This window comes from Herpailurus yagouaroundi, unplaced genomic scaffold, assembly GCF_014898765.1.
Source record: "Herpailurus yagouaroundi ecotype Mexico unplaced genomic scaffold, PumYag 29, whole genome shotgun sequence".
Classification (NCBI taxonomy): domain Eukaryota; kingdom Metazoa; phylum Chordata; class Mammalia; order Carnivora; family Felidae; genus Herpailurus; species Herpailurus yagouaroundi.
Window position 1 is genome coordinate 36344460 of NW_024412377.1, and position 22982 is coordinate 36367441.

The window sequence follows — 22982 nt, forward strand, 5'->3', positions numbered from 1 at the left end:
AGAAAGAAAATTGTAGAGAGCCCTCCACTCTGGGAAGTAACTATATATCTTGTCCTGAAAATTATATGAATATAGGTGACTTAATCTATATAATTCAGGTCTCTGCAAGTCTCTCTTTTCTTTAAAAGAGAGAGATATAACATCGGTCTTTTTAGAAAAAGGGGGCATTCATATGAATTACCTGATATCCATATATCTGTACATGAACTAATACGACAGAAATAATTCATCTGCTATTCTCTTGATTCCCAGGTTGAAAACAATGTTACCATTTTATTCCAGCCTCCATCAATTTAAAACAATATTTCTCATGTGAAATCTAAGTGAGAAATTCAGAATAAGTGGGAAGATAGAATTTCTTTACCAGGTTCTTTTGGATTTATGGCAGTAGCAAAAGGAGAAACCTTAACCAACATACACATAAAAAAAACACAATGAGTTTTTCAAATATTTTCTTATATATTGCAAGTTCTTCTAGTGGTACCACTAATGTATGGTTGCTCTCTGTCAAGATGAATTGAAAGTTGATTATGACTGAAACTAAACTCTTTGTCCGTGAAGTAGAATGCTATGGTAGGGTTGGCATTAATTCAAAGGGAAATACAGATTTCATACTGCCTGCCTCTGACTTTATTTAAACCAGGTAACCATTCGCTGAGTTAGATTTTTCATCTGTAAAATGGGAATGAATATGTTTTCATGTCATTCAGAATAGATAATATGATACATGTACTTTGTACTACCTTCATGTAAGTTTTCCTAACATATGTATTTAGAGAAAATATTGGACTGCAAGATATTTGGTTTCTTTTCCCAATGTTAATAGGTGTCTCTTGTTAGATAACATAATTTAATGTATGGTGCTTCTTCTAACTATTCATTGCTTAAAACTTAAGAGGCAGTCCAAACAAGGGGGAAAAAAACGTTTCGAATTTATGGATTGGTCTTATTACTGCTAGAGAAATTTAACATAGTCTGAGAAAATATATAGTTTAAGTAATATCCTTTATCTTTCTCTCTTAGGGAACTACAATTCATTTTAAAGTTTTTCTGAAATGCACATGTCATTTGAAAACAAAATACCAGATCAGAATTCATTTCCATATGTTCATTCCCATAAAAATATACATGTCTGAGAAGGAAGAACGCAGTATGTGAACTGTTTCACTTTTGCGACGAGGTCGTGTTTCTATCCAATAGAGAACAGTCACCAGGCTGGCTTTCCTAATAGGCAGAAACCAGAATGGCAAAGTAGAATCACAACACTCAGCAGGCTGCTGACCTACTTTATTATTATAACTCATAGGAGCTATGAATGCATTTTTTCCCAGTAAAGCTAAATAGTGATTTGTCAGCAAATTAGTTACCTTTGTTAGGACTTTTAAAAAATTCTGTTAAGGCAATACATTCTATTTTTAAAAAGTCAACAATATAATAATACAATTTCCAATTTATAGAATTTCAAATCAAAAACACTTTGCTAGACTTCAAGAGAGGAGAGATAGATCTTTCATTCTTAGTTATATTATCTCGGTTATATTGTTTGAATCATTACTTAACTAGTTAATTGGGCTTTGTAAAACAAAAAGTTAACCTATTTTAATTTTGTCTTTATACATTTTCTAGATTATCAATAGATAATATCTCACATTTCAATGTTCCGATGTTCTACTTGTATATGGGGATTTGCATATAAGCAATGTACATGCCGTTTTTATCCCCAAATCATTTGCTTGAAACAGGGGATACCAATAAACAATTCTTTGTACCCAAGCACCCCCAAAACACACTCATTTTGGTCATTACAGTCTGTGAGCTAGAAGTGACTGACCTGTCTCAGTCCCCAGTCTGTTGAAGATTCCGGATACAAATCCAGCTGATAGTAGTTGAAATAAATGTGTCTCTATTTTGTCTCTCCCCGTCTTTTTTTTATGCTCCTCATAGACTTTATCTAAATTCACACAAAGCTGCCACTACCACACCCTTGTGTGAATTAGAAAAAAGTAGTGCCTTCTGGGCGGCTAAATTAGGAAAACAAAAAAAGTGGTTTGTAAGAATGGCTACACTTTCAGGTGTATGTAGCTTGGCAAGGAATAGGGCAGCATTTAGCTAGCACTTTCCCCTTGTCTAGGAGTGTTTGGGCAGTGCGTACATTTCAGAGGCCTCAATTCAAATGCATATTAAGGGCTTTTGCACATAATTTTCTATTCCCTTAGATTAGAAAATCAAAAATTTAAATCTCTACTCTATAGTTTTCTGCACCTAGAATGAAGTGGAGTGAATGAAAGCTTGTTTGAGTGTAAGCCCTATGAGGGCAGAAACATCCTCATTCTCTAGTGTATGTATGTTCAGTGCCAAAGAGAATGCCTGGCCCAAAGCAAGTACTCAATAAATTACCTACATGAAAGAATAAATAATACACACTCATTTCATAGTTGAACTACAGGAATGTTGTGTGATTTGCCTAAAATCTTAGAAGTTTTAATGTTAGAGGAGATTCCGGAGTGTGTGTCTCTAAATTCAATTCCGCCAGATTTTTCCTTTCCTATTCTGTTGTCTAAATGAATCAGGATAAGCTGTGTTATGTTGTAGAATGCAAACTAAAAGGATGCCTCTGGAGAGAGAGGGGAGAAAAAAAAAGAACTGGAGGGTTGCAAACCAGCTTTTCAATGCTTAGACCTATGAGTGAAATATGATACTAGCACTCAGAGCCTACTGACCATAACCAGCAGAGGACCCCATCAGAGGAAGAGAGTTAGAGAATGTGGAGTGTATGCCCATTTGGTTATTAGTAATACACTAATAATCTGAGATACATTGTCTCAAATAAAAATGAAATTCTGTAGTAGTCTAGATTTTCCAATCAAATCTCTTATTTTCTCCAAATAGTGGAGAAATAGTCTCCACTATTATAATAATAGTCTATTATTAAATAGACACTTTGACACACTTTATATATCTTATTTTCTCATATTCTTAGTTAGTAGGGTTATATAAGTTATATAGACTTCACAAATTTTGGGTATTTTTATATTGTCCATGAGCTGCCAAGTGATTACTTATCTTTGAAGAAATAATTTGATGTACAAATTACTAAAGCAAAAACTATCCAAGGAATTAAATATAAATGCATAACATAATAACTTCTTTACATATAATTTTCACATACGCTAGATAATTACCTTTTTAGTATATACCACTAATATTTACTTAGCAACATATGCAAGGTTGGCATAGGAATTGTGGGGCATGCAGATACTGATTAAGACATACTGTCTGCCCTCTAGAATAGCATCCCTCAAGATGAGGAATGCACATGTTCCTTCAAATCACAACAAAATGAAACATCATAATAAACATTATAATAAACCATCATATAATATACACATAATAAAACATAGAATAAATAAATGAAAAATATAATAAACAATATAATAAATGAGTTGGCTTATTTTGATTATGATATTACTCAAAAAAATATAACAAGAAAACTAGATATGTTTCTTACCCTTATAATTCTTGTAAGGTTAAAAAACATAAATTTACAAATCAAATACTAACAAAATAATAAATCAATAAGCATATCTAAAATAAATTCACTGTGATGGATAATGTTTTGCTGAAACCCAACAGTTGCATACAATGTAAATTTAGTGCTATTATGGCACTAGTTTTGCAGATTAGTTTCACACACTACAATATAATTGTGTGCTATGTAAGGAGTGACTTAGTTTTCAAGTCCATCTCTCCATTTTGACTATGGTGAAAATTCGGTACAACATTTAATATGATGTCATTTACCCTTCATTTGATATAAATGGATCATTAATCATTAAGCCCATAAGCCAGAATTATTTTATATGGCACAACGTACTTCAACTAGAAAAGCAAAGCCATTCTGTCGGTTGCCTTTTAGTTTACTTTTGCAAAACTAAAAGGCACCTGACAGAATGGGAGAAGATATTTGTAAATGACATATCAGATAAAAGGTTAGTATCCAAAATATACAAAGAACTTATCAAACTCAACACCCAAAAAACAAATAATCCAGTGAAGAAATGGGTAAAAGACATGAACAGACACTTCTCCAAGGAAGACATCCAGATGGCCAACCGACACATGAAAAAATGCTCAACATCACTCATCGTCAGGGAAATACAAATCAAAACCACAATGAGATACCACCTTACACCTATCAGAATGGCTAACATTAACAACTCAGGCAACAACAGATGTTGGCGAGGATGCAGAGAAAGAGGATCTCTTTTGCATTGTTGGTGGCAATGCAAGCTGGTGCAGCCACTCTGGAAAACAGTATGGAGGTTCCTCAAAAAACTAAAAATAGAACTACGCTACGACCCAGCAATTGCACTACTAGGCATTTATCCATGGGATACAGGTGTGCTGTTTCGAAGGGACACATGCACTCCCATGTTTATAGCAGCACTATCAACAATAGCCAAAGTATGGAAAGAGCACAAATGGCCATCGACTGATGAATGGATAAAGAAGATGTGGTATATATATATATACAATGGAGTATTACTCGGCAATCAAAAAGAATGAAATCTTGCCATTTGCAACTACGTGGATGGAACTGGAGGGTATTATGCTGTGAAATTAGTCAGAGAAAGACAAAAATCATATGACTTCACTTATATGAGGACTTTAAGGGACAAAACAGATGAACATAAGGGAAGGGAAACAAAAATAATATAAAAACAAGGAGAGGGACAAAATAGAAGAGACTCATAAATATGGAGAACAAACTGAGGGCTGCTGGAAGGGTTGTGGGGGGGGGGGATGGGCTAAAAGGGTAAGGGGCATTAAGGAATCTACTCCTGAAATCATTGTTGCACTATATACTAACTAATTTGGATGTAAATTTTAAAAAATAAAAAATAAGGTTAAAAAAAAAGCAAAACCAGATTCCATATTTAGGGCATTCAGATGATTGTAGATTCATAAAAGGTTTACCTTGTAACCTTTCACACTACCACCAATACATATGAATGCATTCACAAATCACTGGGAGAAAACCCATGGACTCCCTGAGAATAAACCTGCAGACTTCAGTTAGAGAAACACAGCTACAGGAACATATTATTTAGCTGCAAATCCTTCTTTATTCTGTAAAGTCACTCCCTAAATTATGTCAAAATTAATATGTAAATTCAAAATGCATCATAGTTTTTATTTTCTTAGGTTTTTAAAATGAATATTTCATGATTTTATAATATAAACCAAAAACTATTATCTCTAATCAGTTTAATAATGAGCTATTATAATTGTAGTGTGATATACCTAAAAACATAATCACAAAATATGAGAATGACAAGATTTTCAAAATTAATTTTATTACATATTAATTATCTGACCAATCCAAGATATTCATTTAGGCAGAATTCTATAACTCAAATATTTCTTGAATGAAATATTCTATATGAAAGGATATATTAAAAGTAAATGCAGAGCAAGATAAATCCCTGGTTAAGTTGGATTTTGCAAGTCGATATCTCCCACCTCATGAATTCAAGTAGCCCTCCGTGGTTGGTGTTTGAGCTTTTAAAAAATAGCTTTTAAAGAATTCTTTCAGTGAGGAATTTTTAAAGACTGCAAAGGAGTTAGCTGACAGGAACTGGAACTACATCTACAGACTTAACTGCAGATTAGAAATAGTTAACATAAGAATATAAATATAAAGAATAAATTACCAGTTATTGATACAGTATAGTTATTGCATTATTCTGAATTTCTCATTATAGGACATATATGGGTAACTAGCTGGTGATATACAGATAAGGATAAAGATATAAATACAAATGTGTTTAAGAAAGATTGAAAATACATATATAAAGAGACAAGTATATACATATACATGAAAATATGGCTAAGGAGGATTTAAAATAATATTTAAGAATATAAATCATTTAGGAATGCAATATATGAAAAAGAAGGAGGGTGTAAAGAATCTGTCCAACACTCTAACCTTTACCATAAATTATTTAGTATCAATGTCAACTGTCACAGTATAATTGTCACAGTATAATTGCCAAGAATGACTAATAATCATGTCTGCGTCTATCCTGGCTTCTCACTTTTTGCCTTCCCAACCTGATTTTGCTTGTCCTACATCTACATCTCATATCCGTCTTATTTAGTGTCAGAGCTCAAAAGCTGACTTTCGAGTGACTTTCTACTGCAACTGGGGTGACTACAGGTTTCATTTCTTGCCATTACTTTCCTTAACTATCTTTTCACAATCTATGCGACAAGATACTCTAATGTGTTTTAGAACAGAAATTACAGAGTCTGATAGACAGGCATTCTAATCTTGGTTCCATTGATCTACTAACCTTTAGCTTTAGCTAAAGTTTAGCTAAACTTTAGCTACTAACCTCTAAAAATGTCAGGTTTCTGGACTGTCAAATGGGAGATAACAGTGCTCAACTCATTCTGTTGCTACGAGGACGAAATACGAGTGTATCTATTTTCTTAAATTTTTTTAATGTTTATTTATTTTTGAGAGAGAAACAGACAGAGTGTGAGTGGGGAGGGCCAGAGAAAGAGGGAGACACAGAATCAGAAGCGGGCTCTAGGAGCTGAGCTGTCACCACAGAGACCGACATGGAACTCGAACCCATGGACTGCGAGATCATGACCTGAGCCGAAGTCAGACACTTAACTGACTGAGCCACCCAGGCGCCCCATTACAAGTTTATTTCAAAGCACAGGAGTTTGTATACAGTAAGCAAGATATATACATGTCAGGTGCTTTTATCTTATGTTGGATTTTTACTTCTTTATGACTCCCTTATTGTATAAATACACTTTGTTTTGTTGTGATGGAAGACTTTCCAGAATTTGATAGTTTTAGGATAGAAAAAATGATATCTTCAATGTCAAGTGACACCATGGGGATTCCCCATAGATACGAAAATTGTCTTTTTAATGGTCGTCACCTTCATATCACTAATAGTCACAAAATATATCTGGTCTCTAGGGTTGAACATAGACTTAACTGTTTCCTACCTTTGACATTAAAATTAAACATGAAAATATTGTCAAATAAATGTGAAAGAAAGAGCTGATTTCATAAGTAAATTTGCCCCGCAAAAAAGACTCAAGAAAAAAATCTGTAAACTCTGTAAAGGTATTTTGTATGACATTAAGATGTAATAATAAAAGTTTGACTATGTTAAATACAAACACACAAACTCACAAAGAGCACATGCAGACACATTTAAAAATGATCAAGATACTAAAACTTTTCTTCATTAAATTTGCTTAGCACTGGATATATTAAGTAGCATATTGCTCTATATTACAATTTCACAAGTATATGCCCTTTATGGACACCCCCAAATAACCCTTTTACTATTTTAATGAAGACCATTGTGATTTTTCCTGAAAGATACCTAAGAGAAATTTAAACAATAATTACTTGCTAACTTAAATATTAGTTGCTGCCGGTGAAGAATCATCCTTTGGTAGTAGCAGTAGTGTTTTTATACTATACACTCTGTTAGTAGCCGGAATATAAGAGCTGTTGCTTTTTTTCTCCCCAGCCCCCAATATCTTAATAATGTCTTCATAAGTTTTCGTTCAGTGATAAGTAACAATCAGACAGACCTATAACTAAGAAGGTTTCATAGTTTTGAAAAGTGACTGGATCAAATGCTTGCTTTAATGTTTAGGTGCAAAACAAAAATAGAACAAGTATTTCTCCAACGAACTTTCAATAATGAGGCTAGATTACAATAAACTACTCTATCAGGCACTGTTCTAGGCACTAAGTACAGAACAAAACAGACAAATTCTTTGACCTAATGGAATTGACATTCTGTGTAGAGACACAGACAAATATAAATCACAGACTGTGTGTGTGTGTGTGAGAGAGAGAGTGTTACTAAATATTAAGATAAAATATAAACCAGTTGGTTTATATTATATATATATATATATATATATATATATAAAATATTATCTATATAGTAGACAGAGTGGTCACACAGTGGCTTCTGTGAGGCAGTGACATTTAAGTAGGTACAAACGAAATGAAGGAGAGATCCAGGTGATTTCAAACAAAGGAGATAAAAGAATACAGAAGGCAGGGAGAGGGAGGGTAGGAAGGAGGGAGGAAAATAGGTAGTCACGAAGAGAGAAAGAAAAGAAGACCAGACTTCTCAACATGTGATGGAAACCACTCTTTTCTTCAAATATGAACCCTGAGCTATTGTTGTTAGAAGAAAAAAAAAATGTATGTTCTTAAGATGTCTATGCCATTTCTATAATAATAAGCCCAGAAATTAATATGGAACACTTCAAGTAAAAACGGGGGTATTTGATTTATGCCAAAGTTAAAGTTTTGTGAAAGTCTCATAAAATTTATCTTCCATAAAATGTCACATATAAGAGAAGTCTAGTCCAAAGTATAGGTAGCTTAAACAATATTTTATTATATTAATGTAATTAAAATGCTATATATGAAGAAAATATGAGAACTTACATCAAAGGAGAACAAATCTTTGTGAATATATAAATTAAAAATATTCACTAGCGTTTCAATTCCTTTGTAAGTATTGTATACTGTAGATCAAAATGCATGTTTTTTTAAAAGCACACATGTCCTTAGCCTTAAATGTGACTGTGAATATACCTGTGTAAATCAAATTTTTATTTACCAGATTTTTAAATATTTAAATATCTTTCAGTGTAAAGTGTACACCTGAAACTAATGTAACATGTCTATACTCAAATAAAGAAATTAAAAATTAAAAATAAATAAAGGCTTTACTTTCAACATGAAGCTTTCCCTGTCTTCCCTAGCAAAAAGTACTACCTGAGATATCATGCACATCATACAGATCTCTTTGCACCTATACTGATGAACACATCTCTCTATGTTTTAACAACACCTAGAATTGCATGTCTCAAGCACAGTAAATGCCAAAATCAAGTTGAAAGAAAGGAGTTATTCCAAGCAGTTGGTAGTTTTAGAAGAACATTGCACCACGATTATATATATGTGAGAGTGTACGTGTACCTTTGAAATAAAATGTCTTCCATATACGCAGACTAAGATACCTAAAAATAGATCCTGTAACATATACATCCCCAGAACCATTTCGTGTGACATTTAGTTGTAGAAAAAGCAATAGAACATTTTATTTTACATCCATGAAAGCCAAATTAAGTTTTCTCCAAACATTTACAGAGAAGAAATTAGACCATTCTGACATAAATACTTAGAACTTTTTGGCAAAACACTGAATACGCAGAGTATAAAATAATACGAATTACTTACAACCATTTCATTCAGAGACACCCAGCAGTCCGGTGGGAAGTCCTGCAGTAGTGGGACTAAGAACTGAAGACAGCCATCCCAGTGGCACAGGAGCAACATCATGCCGATGAGGTTAAAAATTCTTACCACCGCGCTGGCAAGGTCATACGTCATGTGGAAAATCTGTTGACCAAAATATAAAATCAATCCTTATAATTCTTATCATCAATTTTCTTTAAAGTGAAGAATACTATCAATGTTGGTAGACACTGACATTATATAGTGTAAGTATTGATTTAATAAAAATATGTAAAGAACTTTACAAAGAGAAACAGAGGTTACATTTCTTTACCTTTACCTTGAGGCCTGGCACTCTGCTTTCTGAGAATTGCGACCAGATGTGGGTTCTCCACAAAGTACAGGGATAACATAAACACATTAAATGCATGGATCATGTTTTATAAAGCATTTGTTGGGCTGATTTTCATTTACTGTCCTTCTGCACATTTTGGCAATGCTGTTTTAAAGAAGTTAACAAATTTGACCCTCTTCCCTGAATCTCATCCCTATTAAATTAAAGGATTTGTTAACGGGCCAAAAAAATAATACCAAACAAAACCACAATGACTGAAAACCAGTGTCAAAAATAGATTAATTTCAAAATATAAAATAATATTGAGATTTAACTGCAGTTAACTTTATAGCTATATGAATGTAGGTACTCCTTTTATTGAATATGAGTAGTGGCCTCTGAGATAAAAGCTTGTCTGAATTTGGATAAAATACAATTGGGTCTCACTTTTAAAAAATTAAAATTGTTACTTCCCTTTCCTGTGAATCTTTCTTATTTATATTTTCATGAAATCCAATATGACAGGTAAGATTATTTCAGAAAGTACAAAAATTATGACAAATCAATGATCTCTATCATAATTTTAGAATTGTGAACTTACATATAGCTCGATATCTATAACTTTTCATCCATCCAGTTATTACAAGAAATAAAACTAGAACCTTAATCCTTCCTTTAGCAGCTCATATATTATATCACTCTCTACTGCTAATATTTCTGCTTATATTTTACCTACTCTAGAATAACAAAACCCACTTGGGAGCAGACCTACATTCTAGAATAAACTTTTTTTCCTAATTGTTAAAAAGCTACTGAGTCAATAAAATTAATAAATATGCATAAACACACAAAGAAACAACACCTTGAGGTATTCAGATTCACATTGTTATAATTCAACAAAAGAATCATCTATTTTTGAAGTAATGAGGACACCATGGATTGAAAAATTATCTGAGAAACAGAAAAAAAAACCCACAAATTTTCTGTTTTGATTTAGAAACTATGTCTTGTAAATTAATGCCTATAATTCTTTAAAAAAAATTTTTTTTAAGTTTATTCATTTTTGAGAGAGAGAGAGAGAGAGACAGAGCATGAGCAGGGGAGGGGCAGAGAGAGGGAGACACAGAATCTGAAGCAGGCTCCAGGCTCTGAGCTGTCAGCACAGAGACCGACGCGGGGCTTGAACTCACTAACCGAGAGATCATGACATGAGCCGAAGTCAGACACTCAACCGACTGAGCCACCCAGGCTATGTCTATGTCCCTAATGTCTATAATTCTTAAGAGATACATACTGATATATGTAGAGGTAACATGACAGGACAGCTGGGATTTTGCTTTTATAAAATCACCAAATCAGTCTTTAATTAAATGTTTTTCACTTTGATACATTTTGTATTGGCCATTAATTCGTTCTTTAAACAATCTTCCTTTTTGACATAGTAATTATAGTGAGAATTCTCACTTTCTTTGTGGGAATATACACAGTTCTGAATTCCTTTTAAAAGTAAGATAGGGGTTCTAGATTTTAAAGGCAACAGATCACATATTTTTATATTCAGACAGCTATCCACAGAACAATGAATTTTAAAGAATTAAGAATTTTATTTTCCTCTAAGTTACTTTTTAGTTTGGTTTTGTATTTGGCAAACCCATAGAAAAGTCCTTTCAATGTTATTCCCTCTGATCTTCCTTGGTCACTAAATTTAAAAACAAAAAACTTACCAAAAATTTCATCAATAATTTCTCATTAGAAGTAATACAATAAAGCATAATAAAAAAGCTTTCTGTTATTAAAGTAGTAAATTAAACCCAACATGGATTTAAACATTTTCTATTTAGTACTAGAACCCTATAAATATTTATCTAAGTATTTCCTGACAAAATGGTTCAATATGGGTTTTGGGTAAGTGTTGCATTGCCGTGAAATAGGGTTAAGTTGCAGAATATAAGCTTCTGGATCAAACAAGGAACTAATCACCTTTCAACCTAATTACCTGAAGTAAACAGTATCTGAAACTCTCTGCCAAAGTCTATAAATTATAAGCATGTGGGCAAACATGTAATTATGAGACCTTAGAGTGAAGTCTGGGATGTTATAGAGGACTAGGTCCCATTCTTTATACATCTGGCTTTTATGGCTTTACCACTTTCTTTGTGAGGAATTAGATTCTTTTTTGTGGGATTTTATGAGATTATTTATTGTAATTAATAGCACATGCTGTAATTCAACAATTCCTTTAAGGAAATGCTATTATTTCTGAAATGTTTCCAGAGAAATATAATTACCATTTTCATAAAGGAAGTTAATGGTGACATAAGGTCTTTCATTACATATTAGAAAAACATTGTTTTGTTTTGTTTTGTTTGTTTTGTTTTGTTTTGTTTTGTTTTGTTTTGTTTTGCTTCCATGTGATTCCTGGACTCCTATTATAACAAGATAAGGCCTGGAATTACTATTTCCAACCTCATAGTATTAGTAGACATAAATCTACTAATGCTAGATTTATATACTAACCCTGCTGTATAGACAATGTTCAATACACCGAAATGAATTTCCTCCTTTTTGGTCTTTAACATTCTGTGTTCAAAAGTAATTTGACTTTTTGGAGCTATCCCCAAATCTTACTTTGGAAGAGGCAAAGTAAGTTGCCTGTTTTGACACTGGTCAATACCCAGAGGCTAATTTCAAATAGGCAAATCCACGTATCTCCATCTTGATTTATCTACCTAACAAAAGAACATCATAATATATGTAGTATTACTTTTGATGTACACCTGAATGTGTAGAGTGCTCAGGCCCAAACTAATTGTCTCTTGAGCTCTTATTAACTAATACACTCTGGCAGGCATAATCATCTCATTGACTGGTTGCTGAGACTATGAAAGGCTCTGTTAAAACCTTGTTCACAGAAGATATGGAATAAGAAAACTATTCCTTTATGGGAGCACATACATCTACAGATAGACACATTAACCAAAGAAGGAAAAATCTAATCTAATTCATGCATAGCCACAACGTCTTATTGTCTAAGGGCAGCTTGTAGGATAAATGTAAGTGTGACTTTACTCAAATTCCTGATCAAAGAGCTGATACCACTGATTAATTAATATTCTCAGGGTTTTTTTTTCCATCTACAGGGTAGACATCCTTAAGTGATATATTCCCATCTAAATCAATTGTCTTAATGCTACTGCATGCAAACCCAACTTCACAGAAAAATGGCACCATATATGACACTCAATGAACTGTCGAATGAATGAGAATGCTGCAGGGATTTAACAATAATAGCAGAAACAACTTTAGATGATCTTCACAGTGGAAAGCTTTTGCTTTTGTGTTTTAAACCAGGGAATTTAAGAAAAGAAAACTCTATTATTTCCTACCTTCCAAGTAATCTAACTTGACCTGAAACCTGATTTGAGTGCTCACAATGTACGTAGCAGAAAGACAGGTTGCTCTGACCTACTCTCAATATGCTGCCAAGTGGTACTTATAAGAGTCAACAACAACAAAAAAGAATTAAGGTAAGTTTCTAAGGCAGCTCTTTATTTTTATTTTCACAAAACCTAGGCTACAAAATACGTCAGTGGAAGACTCTGTGCTTTGCATTTGTCCAGCTCAGAACATCGTGTTGTTCATATGACTTCAATGAAAGGAAAGATCTGGTAACAAATTCTCACTGGATTCTTTTTATAATATTGTAGTTCTAGAATTCTGCCCAGTTGGAGTTTAATGACTCCAGACAGGATAGGTAATTAACTCTCCAAAACTGAAGAATGCTCTGAGTTAGATAATTTGATTCAGAATCCCCAATTGTGCCCTAATATTTGCAAAAGTGTTTACCATGATTTTTGTTATTCCATCTTGTTTTTGAAAGGTTAAATCCCAAACTGTGCTATATGGCAGATACCCATAAATTAGCTGAGTTCTTTCAAAACATGTCCACATACTTTCTTAATGTTTGTTTATTTTTGACAGAGAGACACACAGAGCACAAGCAGGGGAGGGGCAAAAAGAGAGGGAAACACAGAATCCAAAGCAGGCTCCAGGCTCTGAGGTGTCAGCACAGAGCCCAACGTGGGGCTGGAGCTCATGAACCGTGAGAACATGACCTGGGCTGAAGTCTGATGCTTAACTAGCTAAGCCACCCAAGACGCCCCTGTCCACAACTTTCTTGATATACTGGATTCAGGGATTTTCCAGTCTAACAGCCAGATAATGATCAGTGGGCTTTAACTATCTTTAAGCACTTGATGTATTATGTTTTACCTAACCACACAAATTATCAAAATTGATTTAAGACTTTTCATAAAAACAAATAATCCAGTGAAGAAATGGGCAGAAAAAGTGAATAGACACTTCTCTAAAGAAGACATCCGGACGGCCAACAGGCACATGAAAAGATGTTCAACATCACTCCTCGTCAGGGAAATACAAATCAAAACCACCCTCAGATATCACCTCATGCCAGTCAGAGTGGCCAAAATGAACAGATCAGGAGACTATAGATGCTGGAGAGGATGTGGAGAAATGGGAACCCTCTTGCACTGCTGGTGGGAATGCAAAGTGGTGCAGCCGCTCTGGAAAACAGTGTGGAGGTTCCTCAAAAAATTAAAAATAGACCTACCCTATAACCCAGCAGTAGCACTGGTAGGACTTTACCCAAGGGATACAGGAGTGCTGATGCATAGGGGCACTTGTACCCCAATGTTTATAGCAGCACTTTCAACAATAGCCAAATTGTGGAAAGAGCCTAAATGTCCATCAACTGATGAATGGATAAAGAAATTGTGGTTTATATACACAATGGAGTACTACGTGGCAATGAGAAAGAATGAAATATGGCCCTTTGTAGCGACATGGATGGAACTGGAGAGTGTGATGCTAAGTGAAATAAGCCATACAGAGAAAGACAGATACCATATGTTTTCACTCTTATGTGGATCCTGAGAAACTTAACAGAATCCCATTGGGGGAGGGGAAGGAAAAAAAAAGAGGTTAGAGTGGGAGAGAGCCAAAGCATAAGAGACTCTTAAAAACTGAGAACAAACAGGGTTGATGGGGAGTGGGAGGGAGGGGAGGGTAGGTGATGGGTATTGAAGAGGGCATCTTTTGGGATGAGCACTGGGTGTTGTATGGAAACCAATTTGACAATAAATTTCATATATTAAAAAAAAGACTTTTCATAGCATGCGTTGATCTGTCCCTAGTCTTGGCTTCATGAACAGTGATCATTTAAAGTCTAGATTTCTGGGGCGCCTGGGTGGCGCAGTCGGTTAAGCGTCTGACTTCATCCAGGTCACAATCTCGCAGTCCGTGAGTTCGAGCCCCGCGTCGGGCTCTGGGCTGATGGCTTGGAGCCTGGAGCCTGTTTCTGATTCTGTGTCTCCCTCTCTCTCTGCCCCTCCCCCGTTCATGCTCTGTCTCTCTCTGTCCCAAATAAATAAATAAACGTTGAAAAAAAAAATAAATAAATAAATAAAGTCTAGATTTCTTCTACGTTCTCAGTACTGATTCAAGACTTCAAATATAACTTTATAATTTTTATCAAAGTAACAGAATCAAAAAAGTCAGAAATGGTTCTTTTGACAAAGGCTATTCTTATTCTTAAAGTACAAAACAAGGCTGGATACTGTTGTTTCTCTTTTTGTTTCTTTTTAATTCTGCACCTGCATGAATCGAATTATCATTTATATGGAGTGTCTACATGCCATGTTGACAGAGAAAATAAGAAAACAAGTATTTACCAACTCAGTCTGTTTCACAGCAAACATGTTATTTAGGATTCAATATGTAGTAGCTCTAGTCAATATTTTAAGAGCCCTATTGCACCTTCAATAATTCTTAGCTTGAAAATGATCCAGGTTACCTTACCATGCTTTAGGTACAAAATGCAGAAGGTTTTACTTGATCTCTGAGAGAAGAGCACTGTTCACAGTAATCTCTTTGAACACTGACCAGTGACTGCTCTCCCTATTCTATATAGGATCTCACTCAGAAAGGCTGGTCCACAACCTTCAGAAGAGTCAACCACCTGGGCCTCTCATGTCAGCCTCTGTAAACAAAGTGCAGTTATGCAGTCCACAAACTCACTCACCAATTGTCAAATTCTCATGCTGTTGAGTGCTTTCTTTCTGGATTTTTCTTTCTACTGTCCCTTCCAAAACTCGTTCTTCATCATTGATTAACTCTCATATACCCTCAGCCTTTTCGTAACACTCTTCCTCTTCTCCTATGCGTTTCCTGAGACATAGGGACCCCCCTCACCCTCTCCAAAGCCTCAGCTTTCCTGGTAGCTCTCGCACACAGAGTTGGTTCAATTCTTTCCTATTTCATAAGCCTTAGGTTCTTTTGGCCGTGGCCTCATTTTCCCAGCTCGCCTTTTGCTGCTGTCAGACAATTATTTGTCCAGCTGTAGTTTAAAAAAAAAAAAAGTCTTCTCCTCAGCGCTCATTCCATTTGGCTATTCCACTCATAACGTTCCCTCATTTCTGCATATAACAACCTCTCAATCTCCAGCCTCAGCACATCTCCATTTATTAGAGAACTCTGTATTTTTCCACTGCGTTTTCTCTGCAAAATGTCAACTGCTGATTAATTAAAACAGCTACTTTGTATACCTGAGCTGCTGAAGATTACTGGAGAGGAAACTAGATTGTGGCTATTAAAAATTTTTTTTTGTAATGCCCACCTCATTTGAGACCTTGGTCTATGGTCTATTCATTTCCTCATTCTTAACACCACTGATCCTATATTTATTCCTCTCTTCTATCTCCCCCAAAGCTCATGACTATCCTACTCAGTTTCAGATTAAAATTTTACCTTTTCCAGAGGAAACACATTCTTATATTTTAATCCCCTCAACTCTGACCCCTCCTACCTTCAAACAAACAAACAAACAAACAAACAAACAAACAATCTGTAACTTTTCTTACTGGCCATGGCCTAATATTAAAAGACGGTGTGTTTTTTATTTAAGATGAATCGCTACCAACCTTTTCTAAACTTTTTCCTCCTTCAGAAACCTAAATAATTAGTTCACAGGTCCTCAACTTATGGGGAAAACCAACTCTCTCCGCAACCGTTGTGGACAGACCCTTTTGTAAAGTACAGAAAAAACGAATTGATATAAAAATGAAATTAATAAAACCCAAGACATATGTAATACAGCCTAAAGTTCTTAAATGTGGTGGCAATTACCTGATGGCTTTTTCTTCAGAACTGTTAACTTCTACATGAGCTTTATCTCAAATATTTAGAAATAATAAAATTTCTCATTTCCTCAAAACCATTTCAAATTGAAGAAGAATTTTCATTTCCTAGGTACTAACCTAATTCTTCCCCTCCCCCCCTTATATTCTTTTCAGTTTGGCTTCTCAAAAAAACTCTCCTCCCTGGAATTTTGAGACAGAGAGAGCTGGCCTGCCTTCACCCACCTTTAGTGGGTAAAGTGATTTTCTTTTCTCGGTTACATGTGCAAATTACCATCTGGTGCAAAATCTGATTTCCTGAAGGACATATGTGTCATAGCTACTCTGTGCCTCTGTCCCCCTCCCCCTTCTCCATGGATGAAAGGAGTGTGCAGATATTTAAGGCTGACTTCATTTTCCCAAATGGGAAATTGAAACTTAGGAAAAAATATACATCTATTTGAGCGTTCTTTTCGAACTGGCACAGATATATCACTGGAATTATAGAGAAAAATATGTCTCATCACGACTCTGCACTAAGACTAAACAGTACTAATACAGTCATAACAACTACATACTTATAGAACAGAATGTACTATTTATCTGTCACGACTATTAAGACATAAAGTATAGTTGACTACGCATGTGTTATTTTGGTCATGTCCACACACTTTTTTAATAAACATATATGTATGTATAAAATAAAAAATTCAGGGTGCCTGGGTGACTCAGTCAGTTAAGTGTCCAACTTCGGCGCAGGTCACGAACGCATGGTTTGTGAGTTCAAGCCCTGTGTTGGGCTCTGCGCTGACAGATCAGAGCCTGGAGCCTGCTTCAGATTCTGTCTCTCTCCCTCTCTCTCTCTGTCTCTCTCTGTCCCGCTCATGCTCTCTCTTTCTCTCTCACTCAAAAACAAATAAACATTAAAAAATGTATTTTTTTTTCAACGTTTATTTATTTTTGGGACAGAGAGAGACAGAGCATGAACGGGGGAGGGGCAGAGAGAGAGGGAGACACAGAATCGGAAACAGGCTCCAGGCTCTGAGCCATCAGCCCAGAGCCCGACGCGGGGCTCGAGCTCACGGACCGCGAGATCTGACCTGGCTGAAGTCGGACGCTTAACCGACTGCGCCACCCAGGCGCCCCAAACATTAAAAAATTTAAATAAAAAATTCAATTCTAGATATTTTTGTTGCAATGAAATTGTCACATTTCTTAATTCTCTTTTGCATTGACTATTACTTAAACTCTATGACTTTTTCGTTGCTTTGCCATGTATTGTATATCGTCCATTTCTAATCCTACATATTTTTATACAGGATTCTAATTTCATATACCTAAACATTTAAAAAAGTATGTCTTCATGCAAAATTTCTCTTTGTTTACTTTGCTAGTGTGAGAAAAGTCTAAGAACATGAATTATTAAAGAAACATAAAAAATGGCAAAATCCTATAATATGGATTCTTTGAAGATTTTGACAGAAAACAATGATATGAAACAGTTACAGTGTAAACTGTAAAAGGTATACATTTTGAAAACTGGGAAACACATGCCTGATGGTATAGAGTTGACCCTCAGCAAATGTTTTTCTCCCACAGAGATTACTCAACTAACAATGCATTTCATAAATGGGTCAGCACTAACGAGTATCTAACGGAGACAAAACATTTCTACAAAGCTTACTCATTTTCCTATAAATTTCAAGTCATTATCAGCTGATGACTGGGAATAGGTCTGAAACAAAAATGCTTATGACAGGCGACATTTTTTAAATCAAATGTATCTACATTCACATTTTTTAAATTCCTCATGAAGAAAGAGGACATCCTCTTAACTTATAGGGGGACTATGTAGTATAACAGAACATCTATTTATTGGACTGTGCCCTAGAAAACACAAAAGCACAAGCATAACCCCCATGTGCTTAATTTACTTTAGGAAGTAGCTTACACACTGGGCAAATCAAATTACAAATGAATATTGAAAATGGTTCTATTAAGAAGAGTGTTTGATGGATTAGTACTATGGAAAAAATGAAATTAATTAAAATTAAACAATTTAAAATCATTGTCTATTCCTGTATTACAAATTTCAAATGGCTGTAAATGTATACAATATATGCAAATTATATAACTATTGAAATATTTTAATAAAGAAAATAAAAAAATATATTTTACAAACCACCTAAATCTTATTTTAATAATGGTGGTGGGAAGGATTTTTCATGCTTACTAGACACATTTATTTTAGGATAAAGTCAGCACTAAGATACTGATTTAATGAAATTTAATAAATTTCAAATCTTATCTCGAAAACTCAAAATGAAAATTTATTTTTTAAATAAAAAATTAATATTCTCTTTTTATTGTCTAGCACACAGTAAAAATGATATTCAAGTAAACAATCAGAAGTGGCTACATAAGTGTGTGTGTGTGTGTGTGTGTGTGTGTGTGTGTGTGTGTGTGCAGAGAAAGAGGATGAAAAATCAAACTAATAACCACATTAGCAATATTCGTTGACTTCTGTAGCTCTTGTGAATCCATTTCAAATGGTATTTCCATAACACTGTGGTTTTGGGAGAAGACTGAAGAATAATTCATTTTAGAAACACCATAATGCTAATAATAGTCTCATTTTTATCTGTAGTATCTCATGTCAATCTTTTGCTTACTTTCTCTTTTGTATAACTGCAGTCTCATCAGATTTGTAATACGTTACACATTCTAATAAGTACAAATTGAGTTGTCTCTACCTTTGAGCTACAAATAGTAACATTATTCTAGTTTTTGTTATCAGTTCATTTGCTAAGCATATGAAATGAATCACATGGATTCATGCTTTTGGGAAGGGCAAAACAGACCATACAATGTAATGGAGAAATGAACTTAATCCTTGTAAGAAGATACTTTACTTTGGAGACTTCATCTCATTAACTTGTATTTTAAAATACATCTAAATGATGATCACTGTTAAAATAAAAAAAAGACCACTTCAGTGTACAAGCTTTAGTAAGTAAACTATAAAAGCAAATAAAGCAGAGGATATTTAAACTCATTTTATATACTCTGTAAACTGTTTTCCTACACACAATATCCTGTTGATATTACATAGTCAATACATAGCTATTGAATTGCTTCGAAATTACCAAGTAAGAATGTCACAGGTATTTTCATACCATTCAGATATCATCCAGAAAGAATTTTTATACTAATCTTCAGTTAGTCAAATACTATTAAACTATCTTTGACAAATGTATAAAAACATAATATATTTTGGTAGTCTCTAGCAAATATATATTTAAGTATGCCTCATATGATATTATGTATTATTATGGGTTCCATTTTCTATACTTTCTGTGAGAAAAAAATCAACTCTAAAATTCTTGGTTTCACATTCATGAACTTTGTTAGATTGACAAGTGATAATAAATGTTTAGTATCTCAACCAATTTTTTGGCCTAAAATATTAAGAATTGTAGTGTTTGTGGTATGGTGAAATCTTTAAAATTTGGACATATATATTTGCATGGAGCATCAAACTGCTAGGTACAAATATTTTTTCAAAAATTTGAACTATTATTTTGCCAATCTTAGAGATATACAACAAAGGTAACATAAAAAACCCACTGAAAAACAGTTTTTGCCATGTAAGAACTGAAAAAAATAGACATTGGAGAAATGCATAACTTGAAACCAGGAAACTAGAGTTCCAGTCCTGTCTTTGCATTAATCAGTTTCTAAAAATTTGCCTTAGCTTTTCAACTGAAAGAAAGAAGATGCAGCAAATTACCTCTGATGTGTAAAATTCCATAATACCCTTTACTTTAGAAATGAAAAAATACAATTTTAAAAAGAGAAAACACAGGGAAGTCAATTACACACACACACACACACACTGGAAGATAAACTGGAAGTAAAACACTGATTTATGTAAGTAATTTCCCTAAACCTTGGTTTGTAAAACAAATAAATAAAAATATAATAAAAAAACTAATGGTAATGTAAATACGTGGTATAATAAAATGTGATAGAAGCCATTATATTTAAAATAATTGCACGATGTCTTTCTCAACATCCCCTTCACCATTTACAGTCTAGAAAGGTTGTGTGCAAACCAGTTCATTGCATCATTTTCCAAAAGAAGCCAATAGAAAAGACAAGAGGAAAAAAAGCTGGCTTCTGAAAAAACCATTAAGATGAAAACAATGCTTCCTCATAACTTTTTAGCAGGAGCTGTAAGAATTACCTCATGCATTGGCACATCATCTTGCTACTCTACAAGATGAGCCAGTCAACTTAAGAATACTAATTTATTTGAGTGGATTTGTGTCAGAGTTGCCCCGGAAGAAAAAAAATGGTGTTGGGTCACTGTCTTGGCAAAAATGCCTTTACTAAGCACATGATTTTGGGTATGAAACCATAAAATACAGCTACAAATTTTAGCGAGTAAACCATACATTCGGCCATTTGGTGAAACCCAATAAGTGAGAAAAACGTAGTATTATTGCAACCTCCCGAAAAGAAACTTAAAAAATAAACAAGGGTTGGCAAAGTTGCCAGCAACCCAAGAAACACTGGAGTAGGGTTTGATCTATTGGAAGATGGCATGATTTCAGATTCACTAGTTGAACACTTTCCAGAACCACATATGCATTATAATGCTTCATCAGTTCAGATAATAGGGCATCAAGATATTTGCCAGACCACCTGAAGTGCTGAATATACTTCAGTATCAGAATGGTTCTAGGAATCATATAAATTGCTGTATGTGGAAGGACCCTTAAAAGGAATACAATTTTTTTTGTATAAATTTGATTTTTCTAATCACCAAAGACACTTACCAATATCGGCCCTGTGCAGAATATCAGTAGGCACTGGATCCTCCAGTGTTCATGGTCTCACCTCCACCACACATTCACACACGCATGCAAACACTCCTGTCTCCAGCATCCAGCCACCCATTTTAAGCAGGACTGAGTTTTCTCTAGACCCGCTGCAGAGCTCTCAGAATTGTTCTTCCTTTTAACACACACATCTTGTAGTAACCACATTTGATTTATTTGGGGTGGGGTGTGGTTAGGGGAGTCAGGACACATGTGAGATATTTCTCTCTTACCCCTTTAAAATAGCTTGTCTGGGTATAGAATTCTAGATTGAAAATCTTTTTCTCAGAGATATTTGAAGACTTAACTCCATTCCTTCCAGCATCTAGCGAAACTGTATCTTTTGCCAAATACGAGTTGAATCGCTTCAGTGAAAAGATAGGAGGTTTACATGGGGATACATGAAAAATGCCCCCAATCCATCTATGTGTGTGCAGGGTGTGAGACATAGGTTACAAGTAATGATTTGCACAGTTGTCATATTGACCTTGAATTCCATACCTTTCCTGCATTCAGTCCTATTGCTCAGTTATGTTCTGCATTAAGCCTTCTGACTTCAAATCAAAATGTCTCCACAGTTCACAGTACAGACTGGCTCTCACCTCTTTTGCAGACCCTTTTGCAGCATATTCCAGGATCTGATTTTCTCTCTGTGGGCTATTCTTCATTCTACTCCCTTTCATTTTAATCTTGTAAAAATTTTGAGAACTTTCCCATCTCAGTAAGAGCTCCCTGCTCTTATTCCCTTCTGTTTTATAAATGCATTCCTTTTTTCACTTTGTTTCTTTAATAGTGCTGGAGTCTTAGGAGGAACAAAATGCCCATATATGTGTCTTATCTGTCTTCCTCAACTAGAAATCTCTTTTCCTTTTTTTTAATGTTTATTTATTTTTGAGGGAGAGAGAGAGAGAAAGAGAGAGAGACAGAGCATGAGCAGGGGAGGGGAAGAAAGAGAGGGAGACACAGAAACCAAAGAAGCAGGCTTTAGGTTTGAGCTGTCAGCACAGAGCCCGACGCGGGCCTCGAACTCAGGGATGGCAAAATCATGACCTGAGCTGAAGTTCGACACTTAACCGGCTGAGCCACCCAGGAGCCCCCAAACCTCTTATTTTCTTCCCAATTGTTTGAATCGTCAACCCTAATATAAAAGGACTATACAACTCAAATTCATAGCTACACATTCTTTCTGGAATAACTTATTTGTTCCAATAAGCTGTTGATATATTCAACTACCAATAAGTCATTATTAAATTAGTTTAATTTTGTAG

The 22982-nt window shown here is 34.7% G+C and overlaps 1 protein-coding gene across 1 annotated transcript in view; it reads right to left on the bottom strand.

Moving 5' to 3' along the window:
* HCN1 (hyperpolarization activated cyclic nucleotide gated potassium channel 1) overlaps nt 1-22982 on the bottom strand; it is a 394718-nt gene that overhangs the window by 165680 nt on the left and 206056 nt on the right. Inside the window, exon 3 of the mRNA XM_040496732.1 lies at nt 9308-9469. Within this exon, the coding sequence (XP_040352666.1) occupies nt 9308-9469 (162 nt within the window). The remainder of the gene's footprint in view (nt 1-9307; nt 9470-22982) is intronic.